The sequence below is a fragment of the Columba livia genome, chromosome 17, assembly GCF_036013475.1.
Source record: "Columba livia isolate bColLiv1 breed racing homer chromosome 17, bColLiv1.pat.W.v2, whole genome shotgun sequence".
Lineage (NCBI taxonomy): Eukaryota > Metazoa > Chordata > Aves > Columbiformes > Columbidae > Columba > Columba livia.
Window position 1 is genome coordinate 10,663,530 of NC_088618.1, and position 17,121 is coordinate 10,680,650.

General features: G+C 45.5%; 1 protein-coding gene across 2 annotated transcripts in view; it reads right to left on the reverse strand.

Annotated features, from left to right (window-relative positions):
• CCDC60 (coiled-coil domain containing 60) overlaps window positions 1-7,753 on the reverse strand; it is a 50,706-nt gene extending 42,953 nt beyond the window's left edge. The window contains exon 1 of one of the 2 annotated variants that reach the window (XM_065033780.1): window positions 6,858-7,753. In XM_065033780.1, coding sequence (XP_064889852.1) covers window positions 6,858-7,307 — 450 coding nt within the window. In that variant the 5' untranslated portion in view covers window positions 7,308-7,753. The remainder of the gene's footprint in view (window positions 1-6,857) is intronic. The other variant, XM_065033779.1, reaches the window with a different exon arrangement.
• Between the last annotated feature and the right edge of the window lie 9,368 nt (window positions 7,754-17,121).

Here is a 17,121-nt window from a genome sequence, read left to right on the forward strand (position 1 = left end):
TCTCCATGTTGTCCATGGACATGTACAAATAAGAATTTTAGTTCTTCAGAAATGGTGTGACTGACATTTTTAAACTTTTAGTAAAGGCTCATAAATTAAATCCAAGTTGAAATAAATATATTTATGGTTCAGGCTAGTAAAGGGGAATGAGCTTAATTAATAAAACCAACAGTAGCCAGTGTACAGTCTAACAGCCTAATCTAATGTAATATTTGTGGAAGGGGGCAGAAAAATATCTGCTATTGCAATTTAGGCATACATCCAAATTTGATAAAATATGTCTAAAATTGAACTTCCCTTATTTCATTTGCTCTGTTCCAGTTCTGTCTATGATGACACTATTATCTATCACTTCAGTTTCTGTTTATCTTTCATTCCACTCCTCCTCTTAGTACTGCTCTCACATAAGCAAACTGCTCCAGACCACTAGTTCAGCCATATAAAGCCATACCCTTTCCTGTTATTCCATAGTCAAATTATCCATAGTCTGCTTATTCACCACTTTCTAATATGCCCTCAAACCTTACGCATTCAGGCTTACTAACATTTAATAACGTGCACATAAAAGCAGCAATATAACAGTGCATTATCATTGTGTTGTAAATGTCTGGTGGGTCAATACCTCCTTGGATGGGTGACAAGAAAGTCATACATGAGAGAGAGAGATGCATGCCATTAGGCTGTTCATTTCCAAACATCCTCCAATGTTTGTCTTCTGCAACAAGAAATGCATCTGTTACTATTTTTAAAAAGAAAATCTAGTGTACTGTATTGTTATTCTTGCTAACCTAGCTAAAGGCTACAGAAGACAATTAAAAAAATACTTAAGCAACTCTACTTACTGGAAATCAGATTTATCCATAACACATGTACAACCTGAGTTTCACTTTTTTTTTATTGCTAGCAGTTACCCAGGTGAAAGCTGAAAGTGTAATCAGCTTTCATCATGAGAAGTGAAGACATGCATGAGTTCTGTCCCGCCTGATGATTACCATGCTGAGAGCTTGCACACAGAACTTACTGATAGATGTTATGAAGCTTGTAGGAAAAGTCATTGGTATAATACCCATAGTTAGTTCATCTACCCCACACACACTTGAGCAGAACAGCCCTGTATGTTCACTCCAGAAAGAAGAATAACCCACATAACCAAACACCTCAACTTGTATCTGCTTAACACCCAAAAAAAAACAACCAAAAAAACCCAAAACCCAAACAAAATAACCCAAAAAAACCCACAAAAACCACACACCACCACGAACCCTTTTACCTGTTAAAGAAAAGGAAACTAGAGAAGGTTAGCCAAAGAAAAACTATCTGCAAAATCCACCTATCTTAATTAGCTACAAGAAATCTCCATGGAAACCTAAGTCAAGCATATCTGTACACGCATGTAGGGCAGGCTTTCAGATGCAAGCATCACACACTGCTGACAAAGTCTTTCAGACATTCCTGAATGTCTGAATGACCATTCAGCCAGGTCTCTCAGAGGCAGAAAACAACAAACCCTTTCTTTTCCTTAAAAAGCAGCAGAATATTTTTTACAATACAAAACTAAGAATATTGAAATTGTAATCACATGCTTGCACTTGTTTTTATTTCTGTTTTACATGCTCTGGACTTTACGTCACTAGTATGTTTTGGTCATAGCAAGGTGATAAACTCTAGTCAACTGAGAAAGGGCACTTTTCCAAATACTGACACTTCTTGCATCACCTTCTTTCTTTCTCTTCTGCCCTAGGCTTACAGCCAGCTGCAAACTGTTGTGACTTCAGAAAGCAAGAAAAAAGGAAAAAAAATATAAAAAAAAAGTAATTTCTCGACAATTAGAATTTATCCATATTAAATTTCCTGAGTGCCCCACAGTTATATTGTTTCTGATCTGCATCAGATAACCAAGATTATGCAAGCCATGACACCACCTATATAGCTATTGCAATGGAAGGGTAAAGACAAACCTGGTTTTGCAGATGCTTTTAGTTTTCACCCTGATTTTTTCATATGGGGGGCATGCACTGCATCCATAGCAAAAAAAAAAAAAAAAAAAAGAAAAAAGGAATTGGGGCCTAATTTTATGTTTCTCATCTTCATTCCCAATTTTTCACCAGAAATGCACAAGGACAAACATGAAAAATGTGGACCTCTGGGGAAGCTGAAAGCATGACTCTCACTGCTACAATCTCTTCTGTACTCTCCCTTGCTTGTTTCCCTTGTTCTGTCCAAAACACCAGCCCTTAGAAACATTGTAATTCCTGAGCTAACAGATTGTGGTATCTTGATAAGCCTGGCAAAGAAGTACAAGCAGAAACAAAAAGAACCTGACCTTAAACCAAATATTAATTAACCCTTGCAAATAAAGCATATCTCAAAATTCTTTCATGCTGCCAATATGCCTTTTGTAACACTTAGAAATACTCAAATGTCTACCAACAAATACTTTGAGACCACCTCTAGCAAAATTTGTAAGGATCCAACTTTTCCAGCCAACAACCTACCAAAATACCCCAAAAGATACTTCCATCTAAACATCTCTATCAATGGTTTGGCAATTCTGAGTAACAGCCATGCCAGTGATAATTCACCCATATATTCTACCTCTTATACCTAATATGGAAAAAATACACTAGAAAAGTGTTAGTATTTTGTAGCTTTCCACTTTCAAAGCCAGTCTAGTTAACAGAAAGAAATATTGTGCTATCCATTTCCTCACTAGCATTTTGTTGAAATTTCATGTTCTTCAAATAGGAAGTTTCAAGGTATTTCTTAAGCCTCTTCTAAATCTATAATAAAGTTGTTTGTTTGTTTTTTAGATGATGCTGGTAGAGCACTTAGATGCAGGTGAGAGACCAGGGCTGATCAATGACCACACTCAATTTGGAAAGCATTAGGAATGTCACCACATCAGGGTACTCTGGCCTGACCAGTTTCTTCATTTTGGAGATACTAAGAAAACGCACCACTAATGTTTCCTGCTCTTCCCAGAGCGATAAGGAATTATGACTGATCCTCACATCAGAGAGCTGGCAGGAAAAAGGTTCTTTGCATTACAAGTTCTGCCTTGAAATAACATGCTTTTAGTCTTCTGGAAAGCAAGGTTTTAAATTGGAAACCCTGGCAGATCTTTAACTGCAGCAATAACAAATAGCATCAGTGTAATTTCTCCTGAAAGAAATTGCTCCGTTTTCTTCTCTAGTTCTCAGCTTAAAACCTTTCATTGCAGATGCTGTTATCAATCTTATCTAGTGACCTATTTACCCAAAGCACAGAATTACAGAACAGAATTTTATGACAAGTACAGAGCAGGCTTTGACACTAATAATACTCAAGATTTTGTGGACTTGGATTGTTTTTAGGGCTTGGTCAGAAAGGCCACTTCTCTTTCATGTAAAAAGTCAACAAACCACCTCAGAGGTTTTGCAAATTAATTTGTCATAGCAATTAAGGGAAAGAAGATATATAAACATGATAAAAGGTGACTAACATTACCATGCACTGTTCCATTAAGGAATAAGAAAGAGACCTTTAACACATTGCTCTGAACACTTAGGAAATTAAAAATACTGTCTGGATAGCTACATTCTTTGACTTTCAATGAATCAGTCCTGTCTGCAATTCGTACCTGACCTTTGAGAGAGAGAAGAAAAAAAAAACCCACACCAAATGAAGTAATTTCCAATTATTTGTAATGGAAGCTGGAAGGGCTCTATCTCACAGTATGGGTGTGGAGTGATATTAATGCAACCCAGAAGCAGGCAGCCACTCAGTTACTCTTGGATAATACTGTACAGGACGGGTAAAAGAAGCCTCCTTGTTGTGGGTTTTAGAGCTTTTTTTGCAGGGTTTAGTTGTCTGCTTGCCTTTTTAAACACAAATGCTACACTTCTGAGCTTCCCCCATCCCCCTCTGGTATTGTTGGTAGTTTAGAAGGTGTTTATTTTGTTCCAATGGGATGCAATTCTTCCACTGCATTGACCCAGCTTTACTACCACATTTTTTGTGTGACCACAGAACAGCAGAGTTTCCAATGCAACCCCTAGAAAAGTCAAGTATCAGCTCTACATTTTCAGATATAAAATTTACTTAAAGATACAAAAAGCATCTATGAACGAACAGCTTTTCTGAACACATTTGTTGCTATCAAAAGCATCCTAAATGTGCAATTATTACATATAACATCCTATGCCCCTATCATTTTGTATAACCACTCTGCATATTTACTCCAATGGTTTTAGCTCTTAAAATCTGTTTTTGCAATAATATCAGTTCAGAACATAGCATTTGCCAGCAGATATTAGCGTACTCAATTCCTGTTGAATTCACAGGGCTTTTATCATCATCTTGTTGTTTATAAATTTTACTGTCAGTCATCATTGCAAATCATCAGCTGTGCTTGTGGCTGAAGAAAATGCTAACTCAGAAGGCAGAGATCAGTACAGAAGCATTAACCAGAGACCATGATTTTTACTACCAGCAATGTTATGCTCTCAGACACCTGTAATTAGACATAGCTGGTACCTACAATCTTCTCAGTTATTAAAAATATTACAGGGAATGCTAAGTATGGGTGCAAATGGGACTACATATTACACAAAAATACAGGTAACAAAGTTACCAGTTAACAGTAAAATTAGGCAGTAGGAATACATTTCTGTTCTAGTACCTCTGAAAAACACATATATAGATCTCTGCAGAGCACGCTGGCAGCTTAAATTGCGAGAGTTAGTGTGTGAGCAGCATGAAAACCATGAGCACTCCTCAGTTTGTGAGGATGAAAGGAAGCAGAAGACAGGTCAGATTCATTGTCAGGAATCTTTTTATGTGTGTGTGTGTGTTTGTTTTTAGTTTTTCAACTTAGTAACCATTATATTTTAGTAAAAGGAAAAAAAAATGGTTAGTCTAAGATTCTCAAGGCTATGTAATACTTATAGTCATGCTCCCCACAAAAAGGAACAGTAGGTGTGACTACATCCCCTCTGATAGATTCATGAATCTGAGGCATAAGCCACAACCACACATTTAGCAACGTACATATAGTTTGTTTTCTGTATAAATTACATACTTTTAATTTGGTCAGGTTAAGTAGACAAATTCCAACTGGGTTTCAGAGCACCCTTACAGATCAAAGCTTGCAAGCATTTTTCAACACCAAAACAGCAACAAAAAATTAACAAACATTTTTAGCATTACCAGAATTTTAGAGTATATCTGAAGCTAAAACAAAAAACAACTTTAAAGAAACTTCCAATCTGCAGAAGGAAAGTTGTTTTAGAATTTAAGAGTTAAAACAAGAACACTTAGTCAACATCCAGCAAGTGTTGCCACTTACAGAAATAAGCCTCTGAACGAAGACAGACAGCAAGATGCTGCTTTAGGTAGTATGTAAAAATAAAGTGAATGTCACTCATTATATATTTGGAGCTTAAAACAATTGACTTAAAACTTCAAGCTCTGAATGCAACACACACAATCGGAGCAGAAAATTAAGTAGTGGGTGGACAGAATCTTTTCTGCCTACCCTGAATAACAACCACACTGCTCCTGCTGCAGCTGTCAGAGATTATCCCTTGGGCACTCCATTAGAAAGCACAAAGCAAAGCGTAGGCTCAAAGTCACAGGGACTGATGTTACAGGTAGGCCAGAGAGACTTCACTCTGTTTCCACAAGGAAAATCACTCTCCACACAAAACCGCACAGAAAACACAGAGACCTTCAGATCTCCTTCCATAAACCAACAGCATTAAGGGAAACAAAGCAAATGGCAGAACACTGCAAACTCATCGCAAGCATCAGCGACTCAGTTCTTGTCCCTTTGGCTTATTCAAGCTTGGAAAGCAACTTGAGACAGTACAAGGCTGTCTGTCTTCGTTCAGAGGCTTGTTTCTCTAAGTGGCAACACTTGCTGGATGTTGACTAAGTGTTCTTGTTTTAACTCTTAAATTCTAAAACAACTTTCCTTCTGCAGATTGGAAGTTTCTTTAAAGTTGTTTTTCGGTTTTGTTTTTTGTTTTAGCTTCAGATATACTCTAAAATTCTGGTAATGCTAAAAATGTTTGTTAATTTGTTGTTGCTGTTTTGGTGTTGAAAAATGCTTGCAAGCTTTGATCTGTAAGGGTGCCCTGAAACCCAGTCTTGTCTGGGTTGTACTGTCTTGTACTGTCTCACAAAGCTGGTGAGTTTACAGCACTAAGGACACCCAGAGATAACAACCACACCTTCCTGAGATTCAAATTCAAGTGCAAGTAAAGTACAAAATAATAATTCACTACCTTCGAAGTCATCCCTACCTACGTAAGTTGTACTACAAAGACTGTATTTTTTATACCATTCTTACGCTCAACTTTTGAGCTTTTTACCCAACTTCAACTGCCACTTTTTTTAATCCCTGAATTATTAAAAACTCTAGTTTTTTTGTTCCTGCTTTTTGACCCATCCTTTACCCTCATGCCCTCAGTGTGATTCCTGTTCTTCCATTTTCAAGGCTTATTACCTTTCTCTGAGTATTTTCCCTTAAGTACACTCTCAATATCCCATGTTTTTCCTTTCATTCTTTAGCCTGCTATTGTCTCTCCTTCATATTAAGTGCTCTCATTAAGAACTTTAAAGGTCAGTTTCAAAAGCCAGCTCAAAAATCACAATGTAGACATCAAAGTAGTCCCACTTTATTTACAAATGCTCTGTAAATACATCAAAAGATATTGGATCAGATTCTGATTATCCACATGCAGGCATGCAATACGGTTTCAAACTCTTCTTTAAGCAGAAATAACAGCTCCTTTCCCTGGAAACACAGGCTTGCAGCTTACTTAGAAGCTGCCCTGCTTTTGTTTTTAAAGCAGAACTAGGAAAGCCAGGCCTACCTGTGGCAGCTGCCCCAAGGAGTAGAGGGTGAGTTTTTTCGGGTCTGTGTAGACAATCTCTCCAATCTCCTGATAAGGCTTCCCAAAGGGGGTGAAGAGTCCCTGAGTGAATTGCTTTTGCCTCCTCTGGTGGTTTTCCCAGAACACTTGTTCTCTTGAAGGTTCACTGCTCCTGTAAATCGTTCTGCTCCTGGCCAAGACCTTCCCTTCCTTCTGAGCCAAGCCAGGCAAAGCCTGGATGCGCACAAAATCTCGCGGATTCAGCACTTTAGTGGCCACCTGCACCTTGGCTCTGTTGTTCCTGTGTGGATCTGACACCACAGGTGCCTTGAATTTGCTGTTCTTAGGTGGGTCTGCTGCCACAGGTGCCTTCAATATGCTGCTCATCCCTGCATTTGCTCCCACAGGTGCCTCACCTGGGCAGTTTTTAGCTGCATCTGGTACTGGCATTGTTCCAGAATGGGAACCTTAGTGGTTTTAATCCCTAAATTATTAAAAACTCTAGTTTTGCAGTCAGGAAAACACATACTTGCTGCCCAAACCCTGAAGCAAGTACATTTTCTAAAGGGTAGACCTACAGAAGAATCTTCTGCTGACTAACACCACCTGAGGTCTCATTCCCCTCAAAAAGAAATAAATCCTGAGGGACCAAGACAACTAACCCCTAACCACTCTCCTCAGGAACACCCGGAGCACCTTTCTCTGAAGGGTTTTGTTATAAATAAAACTTCGTTTAAACCTATTTTTAACAATAGCACAACCTACCCTGCCCACAGACCTCACACCAAGAGTCTCCCATCTCCCAAACTCTGGGGAGGTGCCTAAACCCACCCCCACCTCCTTCCCCAGAGCAAGAGGAAGACAGGACCGGCCCCGCTCCTCAGCCGCCTCACACGACCGTTAACGGCCGCGTCACGCGGTTGCCCGGGAAACTTCGGCGGCGCCGCGCGCCTGCGCGCGTGCACTGGGGAGCGTGCAGCGGGGTGTGCGCGTGGGGCCGTGCACAGCGGGCTGAGCAGGGGCCGTTGCACGGGGCTGTGTGCGCTGAGCCTTGCACAGGGGGGTGCACAGCAGGCTGAGCAACGACTCTTGCATGTGGTATACGCGTTTTAATTAATTGTTATAAGTTTTGTAATCATGTTATAATTGCCTATATGGCCGATTTTACAGCATCACACGGGGATGTGTATGGGCTGCTGAGCACTGAGCCTGAGCTGCCTGAGCTAGGGACCTTGTACAAGGCTGTGTACAGGGTGCTGAGCACCGAGCCTTGCACAGGGCTGTGCATAAGGGTGTGAGCTAGGGCCCTTACACAGAGCTGTGTGCAGGGCAGAGCTGTGTGCAGGGTGCTGAGCACCGAGCCTTGCACAGGGCTGTGCATAAGGGTGTGAGCTAGGGCCCTTGCACAGAGCTGTGTATAGGGTGCTGAGCACCAAGCCTTGCACAGGGCTGTGCACAAGGGGCCGAGTAGTGAGGACTTTGGGCTGCTGAGGCACAAGCCTTGCACTACGGGTTGTGCACGGGGAGTCCTGTGCCCCACACGGCTGCTTGCTCACCCTTAGGGATGAGGCTGCGCTGTGTGGCCGTGCCACAGGAGCATTGCTTCAGCCCTCAAGGGCCAGAGGGGTGACAGTTGCAAGGGGTTCCTCTTGCAAAACCAATACTGGGGGTTTAGGATCTAGTTTAGGATCTCTCCAAGTATGAGGTTGCCTGTGGAGCTGGATCTTTTCTCACCTTTCTTCCAGTTGAGAGACAATCTAAGGTGTCTCCCCTGAGCTTAGGGGCACCCGAGCTTGTGGCCAAGGGCAGACAGGGCTGTAAATAAACATTTTGCCTTTAGGTGAATGAAACTTTATCAGTTCCCAAAATTGTTAGAAGACTTTGGTTGTGCACTGAGAAGTGGGAAACCTGAATGTCATCACAGTAAAGGTCATATTCATCAGTACTTCAATTCATTCAATAAAATCCTTGGCTTCTCTGCGGGCAGCAACATGGGGCACATGGCAGATCACCCCTGGCTCCCCCGTACCCCGTCCATGAGCTGCAGGCAGATGCGGTTCGGCCCTTGAGAAAACCCATCAAATCTCACTCCTCCTACGATCATTTTCAGTAAAAGCCTTTCAAACTTCAGTCAGACCTTGTCAAACAAGCAGTAACTGGTGGCAAATGAGAAGTCGAGATGAATTGAACACTCTGTCTATTCAGCCCTAAAATACACAGACGATCAGCAGCAATAGCACATTATTTGAGGTATATGATTTCCAGCAGATTGGGTTTTTAGCCTGTCAAGATCACTCCAACGATTTGAATCCTGTGAGCTCTCCAAAGGGATGGGGTATCTAGAAACACCTCCTCCCTCCTTCCCATCTTTCCTCTCAACCCTGAAAAAAAAACCACCCTTGCTATTATTTCCCTGCATTTTAATCTGTGATGCTTTAATAATACAGTGATGCTTTTGCATTGAAAATGGTGCTTGATTTGTTTTGCTGATTGGTTTGCATTTGAAGAAGCCTCAGCCCAACCTTTGGCTGCAAAAGGTTGAGACCTGCGAGAGGCTTCGGGTCCCAGAGCAGGAGGACCCCAGCTGAGACATGTCACCCCCAGCACCTCTGCTCGTTTAACTTGAGTCAATCCAGATGCTGCAAGCGCTGCTGATGGCTGGGTTGGGCACACAAGAGCTGTCCTGCACTCACACCCTGCAGCCTTCAACGCACCAGTGCTTTGGAGTTGTGCCCAAAGCGCACTCTGCTTCCCCGGCAGGTCCATTTTTAAGGGCATTAAAATAACAAAAGCACCATTTGTCTTCATCAAGATGCTCAGGGGCCCAGAGGAGACGCATGCAGGACAGTGTCCTGCTGGTGCTGGAGACACCCCCTCTCTCCAGGTGCCCCATCCTGCTGGCGTGGGCACCCCACGAGCAGCTTGGGGCAAGGCTCTTGCAGAGATCTTTTCACCCTGGCTGGTTTCTGCAAGGCAATCACACCTTTCTCTAGGCTGTTTGCCATTTGTCTCCTCCACAGTTTGTTATTGGGAGCCCACCCTGCAAACTCCTTCCTGGCAAGAAGTTCCCTCTGGGGCCATGGTGAATAACCAGCCACCAGCTCAGAGATGTGTGAGCTGCATGTGCTTGGTTCCTCACTGCCATTTCCATAGAAATAGGCTCCCTCCAAGACAGAGAAGGACGAATCATTCAGAAAAAAAACCCAAAAAGATGGATCTAGGGGTTTGAATTTTGGGGGACACACAAAAACATTTTACTCCCAGAGCCCACGGAAGCTCCTGGTTAAAGCTCTTGTTGCCCAGCAGAGCCGAGTGGGTTCTCCGAGCTCATCCCTTCCTCAGCTTCATTTCTCCTCCACCTTGTTTGTTGTCTAGTCCCCTTTTTGAAGAAATACTCCAGGAATGACAGGTATGCATTTGTTTCTTTTTTCCTTCTGTGTCATTTCTCCATCCAGCTTACATTTTTGGTGGCAATTTAACAGCTTTTACAAATTACATTCCTATCTTCTTCTCAGTTATTGTTACAGAGGAGAAAGTCTCATCTTTCACTGTGATCCTTCAGGTTTCTGCTGTCACTGTATTTAAGACTTTTTTTTTTTGTCCTTAGCTTTTATTTTCTTATCCCTCAAGGGCAGCCTTGGAAATTCAAAGCTGTTCCTTGACTATCAGCAGATCTGGTATTCTCTTTTGGCAGTTCTGCAGCGACTGTCTTCCTTCCATCCTTCCACCTAAATGACACTCTTTTCTCAATAAATTACCCTTTGTCTTTCAAAGCGACATTACCATTTGTGACAGTTTGGATGTATAATAGTTGCATCCCAGCGGATACCTTCAGGAGCGTCAACTAACAGGCCAATACAGACTCACTGGTGCAGAAAATAGAGATTTACATATCTTGGTCTTTGTTTCACCCCCAACAACTGGGCTGCACTCTGAATTTTCGAAGTTCGGGTTTAAAGGCATGGTTTGTCACCTCAAAACCCCCTCCTGCAACAGAGGGATGGCTGAACTGATGGCGAGATTCCCTTTTTTCAACATAATATCTCTCTGGGTCCCTGGAAAATGCCCCGGGGCAGCCAAGCCCACCCAACCATGCCCCCCGGCATAGAGCATCATGTCCCCAGTGTGCTGACTGCAATGCATAAAGCGCTAAAACCTGCTGAAAGCACAAATCCGGCACCACCAGCAGCGCACGCCCTATTCCTCTGCCCCATTTTGGGCATTTAGCAACGTTCACACATCACCAGCACAGAGTGGTAGGTACAGGGGGAAGGCAAATGGAAGTTTCACCTGCGGTAACACCCATGGGCATCTTGCATGGTCCCTAAACACATCCAAGTGGCCTGGGAAGGTTTCCCCGCACCGTGCAGCAGTGAATGCCAACACGTGCGGGGTTGCTTTGAGCGTTTGCAGAGCCTTGCACAGCAAGAAGTCAGCTGCACCGCCAGGAGTGAGCAAATCTGTTGCATTGTACTTCGCAGTTATTCAGTGTTTTCCATTCTTTATGGCAGAAACGTGCCTGCAAACCAGCTGAAAATTCAAAAGGCCCAATTGCTTATGCTACAGGGGAAACATTGATTTTGCAAACATTTCCTCGCAATAACAACGATGATTGATTATTGCTGTTGCTCATGAGCTTGCTAATGGAGGGTCAATGTGCAGCATGGCTGGTGTGGTGGCTCTGGGGTGTCCCCAGGGTCCCCATGGGCAGCGAGGGCTCCTGGGGACAACCCCCCATGCACAGGGACATGCACTAAACCCAGTGCTGCTGGAGGGGGGATGCAGCAAATAAAGCGTGAGAAGTTGAAATACTCACACTGCACTCCCATCACATTGCATTTGTGTGACCCCATCCCCGGATGAGGATGAGGATGATGTCCAAGCCCAGGACAAGACCATCCCCTCCCAGCTCCTGCCAAGTTCCCCAAAAGCAAGAGATAAGACATTTTTGTAGAAGCTGTCAAGATCCAGAGCCTGGTTTTAGCAGCCTGGGACTTTTCTCTCGCAGCCCTGCACCTTCTGTTTCCTTTCCAAACACTAGACAAGCCAAAGATTATTTTACAATCTCGGCATTTGGCGCGCAGCTCTGGGCAAGCCTCTCAGCCTGTCACTGCCGAGATAAATGAGCCCATTTCAGTGGCCGACTTCATAAAAGTATATGAAAAGTAGTTAACAAAAGGGTATTTCACAAAGCCGGGAATGCAAATGCAACCTCTAAGATAACTAATTAACTGAAGCAGCCATAAAAAGGGGAAGCAGCTTCCCATCTGTGGAAATAGATGTCATTTTATAGAGGCTCTAATTAGTTATGCCCAGTCCTGTAGCCGTTTTGTTGGCGGTGCACACAGGCTGCTTCCTGCTCCGCAGCTCTCGGGGCTTTCGAGGTAAAGAGGAGGATAATAAAGCCAGGGTGGAAAGCTAGTTCATCTTGCAAAAGTCCCCTATCATGGTCGTGTTTTCAGCTGGTACCCAAGCAACAAAGCCAGGGTGGTTTTGCAGAGGTGCCTGGCATCGCTGTGCAGAGCCACAGCAGTGCTTGGCACTGGCTGCATGGCAGGGTTGGTCCCAGCAACAGTCCTGTCCTGCTCATGGGGAGATCTGCAATAATCCATCTCATCCAGGCCTGGAGGGGCTCATGGAGAAGGTTTGCTCAGCAGTGGGGTCCCGGGAGGATAAGGGTTCTCCCCAGCATTGCTGCTGCACCCTGGGGGTTTTCATGGTGTAGGTGCCTGGGAGGTGTGCTTGCAGGGGATGATTATTTAGCAGAGCTCTGGGTTTGCCAGCTTTTATGTGGTGGGAGGCAGCATGTTTAAAAATACAGGTATACAGTCACCTTGTTTGAATCTTTGGAGCTTGCGATGCCTCCTTGACAGGGAAACCCGGAGCTGGGGCAAAATCCCCTCTGAGCTCATCCATGGAGAGGGATTTTCCCTGCTCATCTGACATTTACAGTAACTTTTGGGTGGAAGCTTTAGGTTTTGATACACCCCATGCCTGTTACCCCCACTTTGGACCGAGAGCACAGCTCACACCAAACATTCGCACTGGCACCCGATGGAGAGCTCTGGGGTTTGTCCCACCGGCGCAGCCCGTGCCTGCCCCTTTCCAACCCTTCTCCTGTAACCTTCAGCTTTTTCTTTGCTCCTCCACCTGCAAGGATCCCCGCAAACCCCCCAGCCCGCAGTGAGCTCAGCAGGGTCAACACTGGAACAGGCTGTACCACAGGAATTAGTCACTGCCAGGACCTCAGTCAAGTGTTTTATTTAATGCCCTTTTCCAAAGACATTTGCACTTGAAAAAATGAAGAATTACGAGCTCTCTGCTAGCAGCGTGACTCAGAGATGCTGTGGGCACATACCATTTAAGTGAGAATTGTCTTCACAGGGCTTCAACGTGGGTGAGGAGGGGAGGGGCTGGTGCTGCTCACCAAAACAGCCAAAACCTGCCTGCTGCCTGCTTTTCTCCCCCCACAGCAGGAATTCACCCTCTGCCATGGGAATATGTGCTGCTGAGAAAGTGCTTTTTGCAAAAAAAAAAAAAAACCAAAAAACAAAAAACAAATGACCAACCCAGAACAAAATGGCTTAAATGTGCGCTGCCAACAGCTTCACTACAGAGGGAATGGCTCCCACCGCCGATGGAGAGAAGCCATCACCAAAACTGCAGCCGCCAGCCTGACCGCAGTCTGGCCTGCTGGGTTACAGCAACCAGAGCTGCTCCAGACCAAAAGCAGCTCTTGCGTTTAGTGCACCAAGCAAATCTGTGCCCAAAACACGAAGCAAAGGCCACATTGCCCCTCACCCTGCCATCCCACCTCTGGGGCTGCCAGGAACTTGCTCAGCAAGAGGTTTGTGGGACATTGCCAACCGCCCCGGACCTGGCTTCAAAGACAAAGTGCCTTTGCCAGACATTACCTGTAAACTGCTCCAGTGTACAGGCCCCTGCATGGAGCACAGAAGGCACATGTATTTGCAGAAGCTGCTTGGGGATTGCCAAAGTCCCTGTTCCCAGCACTCACTTTGTCACCAGTCCCAGGCAGGACACAGCACAGGCATTGTGGGGGCAGGAAGGTTACAGGGAAAAAAATAGTGAGAATTTATCCAGCTTTTCTCAACACAGCATCTCCCACCTGCACCCAGCATCGGCCTCACTGGGAATTAACAGACTGGACATCAGCAGCAGCTGGGAGATGCTGCAAAGGGGGAGGACACCCAACAATGCAATTTATAGGGACACAAGCCTTGAACTTTTTTTGGACTGATGTCCGGCACATTAGCGGGACAGTGGGGATTAACTGCCAAGTAGAGGCATTTGGAAATCCTCCCAGCTCTGTCCCAAAGTGGAAGAGAAGGAAGCTTTGCCCATGCTGAGACAAGTTACTCCCAGCCCCATAAGGCCCCCAAGGGAGCGGCTGGGAGGGGGGACTTGCATGTCCTTGCTGCACTGGTCAGGATGGGGACGGTGACTTTGCACAATGCTGCGTCTCAGTGACTTGTCACACTGCTCGGCCCCAGCAGCGGCTCACTGAGAGCAGGTTGCAGCCCAAGTATTATCAGACGCAATGGGTTTATTTCTGAGGGCAGCACTGCAGCCAAAGTTCAGCTGGTGCAGTTTGAGTTCCAACACCACAACAGGTGCTGGATGCATCCCATCCCACCAGAAATGCTCCAGCCACTCGGTACCAAGGATCAGAGGGGGCTCAGTCCAGACAAACGTCGCTGAGTCCCATGCATGGCCCCATCCAGCCACGTGGTTTCCCACAGCAAAATATTTCATAATCCTCCTTTTGTTATCATTAAAAAAAAAAAAAAAAAAAAAAGAAGCAATGACAATAAATGATCCTAAGCCAGGCCACACAGGGCTCTGGGTTGTGTAGCACCAGCTTTGCCAGATCATATAACCCTCCTCATTTTGCATTCCACAGGGAAATTTCCTCCCCTCCTCGCAGAGCTTAAGCTCTCAGGAATCTCTCCTTGCTGCCATCCTACTTAGAGGGGGAGAAAAAAAATGAAATTAGAGCCTATACAACATGTGTATCAACCTGCAGCGTGTTCCTTTTCTCCTCCAGTGTCACGCAGCATCCGCCCCTGCAACTCGCCTAGCCCGGGCTTGCGGAGCGGGAGGGTTGGGGTTCGGCAAGGGAAACCAGCCTGGCCCCATGGTTGGAGAGGGCAAAGCGGGTGCTGCTATCAACCCGGGGAGGCAGGAGATCCCTCTGTGCCACCCCGGCATCTGCGGGATGGGGGTCATTTCTCTGAGCCCCGGAGCAGCGATTCCTGGCACGCATTCAGCCTCGGAGCTTGTCAGAACTTCCTCAAGCGCAGTGCTGAGTCTGTGCTCCTGCCTGCACTGTTGGCTCGTTAGAGTAAATTGAAACATAGAGGGAAAGTCATTAAGATCTCTTTCGTTAACACCATTCCTGACAGGCCCAGAGAAGTTATTGTCAGATCATGTTATCACCATGGCTTCACTGTTTCTGAACCTTGAAGAGATTCTTCCAAAAAGAACAACCACCCCCTCGCCTGCTCCCCTTTTGCTCTTCAGCTATTTTTATTTCACTCCTTGAGATAAAAGTGTGTGTGGGGGGAGGTATTTACACACACATAAGAAAATATAGATGCACATAAAAATAACCTGATGATTTGAGAGAGACATTTCACTTCTGCAGAGGTTTCCGTTCTCCATTCCACTATAGAAAGAAAATGCTGAAGTCGTCGAGGCTTGGCGGGGAGGTTGCCGTGGCTCTCATTGCGGATGCAGCGAGCATCCTCCTGCCCACAGCAGCCTCTGCTTCGGCAGGGGGTCTGAAACCCCCAATGCATGGGGCAGCAGCCAGGGGAAGCAGGAACTGAGCTAGGGCTGACATTCCCCCAGACAAAAACTGAAGAGGCTTTTGTGCCTCTGGAAAGCTTATGGCTCACTGTGGAGCAAACACACTGAAGATGAATTCCTACAGAAACCTGGTCATACCCTTATTACATCAGTGATACATTTGCAGACATGTAACTGCCTGTCTTCGCATTGCTTTTGCATTTGAAATGTCTTTTTTAAAGGAAAGATGGAGAAAGATGAGTGCTGGGTACTACCAGCCACAAACCCAGGCATCAGGGCGATGCAGCACCTGCCTGTCCCAGGGGGTGAATGACCGAGGGGCTCACACACCTGCTGCTCCTCCCACACCCTGTACATCCCATGGGACGGATTTAGCAGGCACTGACCACTATTATTTGCTGAACATCACCAGGAATTTGGGGCCCATGGGGTAAGACCGGCCTCTAAGCAGCGCATGGATTTGGGAGGGGGCTGGGCTCAGCCCAGCTTGGGGCAAGCATCTCTTGCCATAAACAAGACAACTCACAAACACAAGACCCAGGGCAGTGCTATTGGTGTCCCTACAAGACACAGCACACCGGGATGTCACTGCTGCCCTGCTGGTGAGCATGTCATGGGCTGCACCAGCCAAGCCAGCATCACTTTGTGGTACCGAACATCCTCGCCGGCTCCAATGGCACTCGCAGAGCCCCGGCAGTGACGGCGATGCACTCGGGCTGGCTGCTGCCAGCCTTGTTTTGACTTTCTCTTTAACAGGCTGCTGCCACACACAGCATTCTTGGTGACAAGTGACAGCCTTGTTGCATTAACAGCACTCCACCAACTGGTATTACTATTATTATCTGTTTTCATGAGTATAATAGATAACATGACTACCCCCCTCCAAAATAACCCGGAGTTTGAAGGAAAGATTTGGATTATTTGCTGAACATCTCAAGCTGTGATAACACAAGACAGTACCGTGTCAAACCAAAAAGCGTTGCTGGGCATTACATACACCATACCTGCAGGAAGATTCTCGCATTAAACCGCAGGATAGCTGTCACTGAGTCATTCCATAATTGCAGGAAGAGATAACAAGAAAAAGCAGCGCTCTGGCAAAGCCTGCCTGGCCAAAGTTGTTTAGAAACACCTAGCCCCAGCCCTCGTGGCTTTCTGCAGTGCTGCTGGGTGTCGGAAAGCCCACGCTGTTGGCAAGCAGGTGCTCCCTGCAGGCTCAGCCCATTGAAGCCGTTGCTGGGATCTCCCCAGGATCTCTTGTCCCCAAACTCAAGGCAGATCCCAGATGGGAAGTGCTCTGCTATGCTGGAAAAAACACAGCGACACATTCCACCAGCAGCCTCCATTTTGTGTTGAGCGCAAAGACATCTCACCACCCACTGGGTGCGTCACCCTGCCTGCTGGATGCACCCAGGAGTCTGACTACTGGATG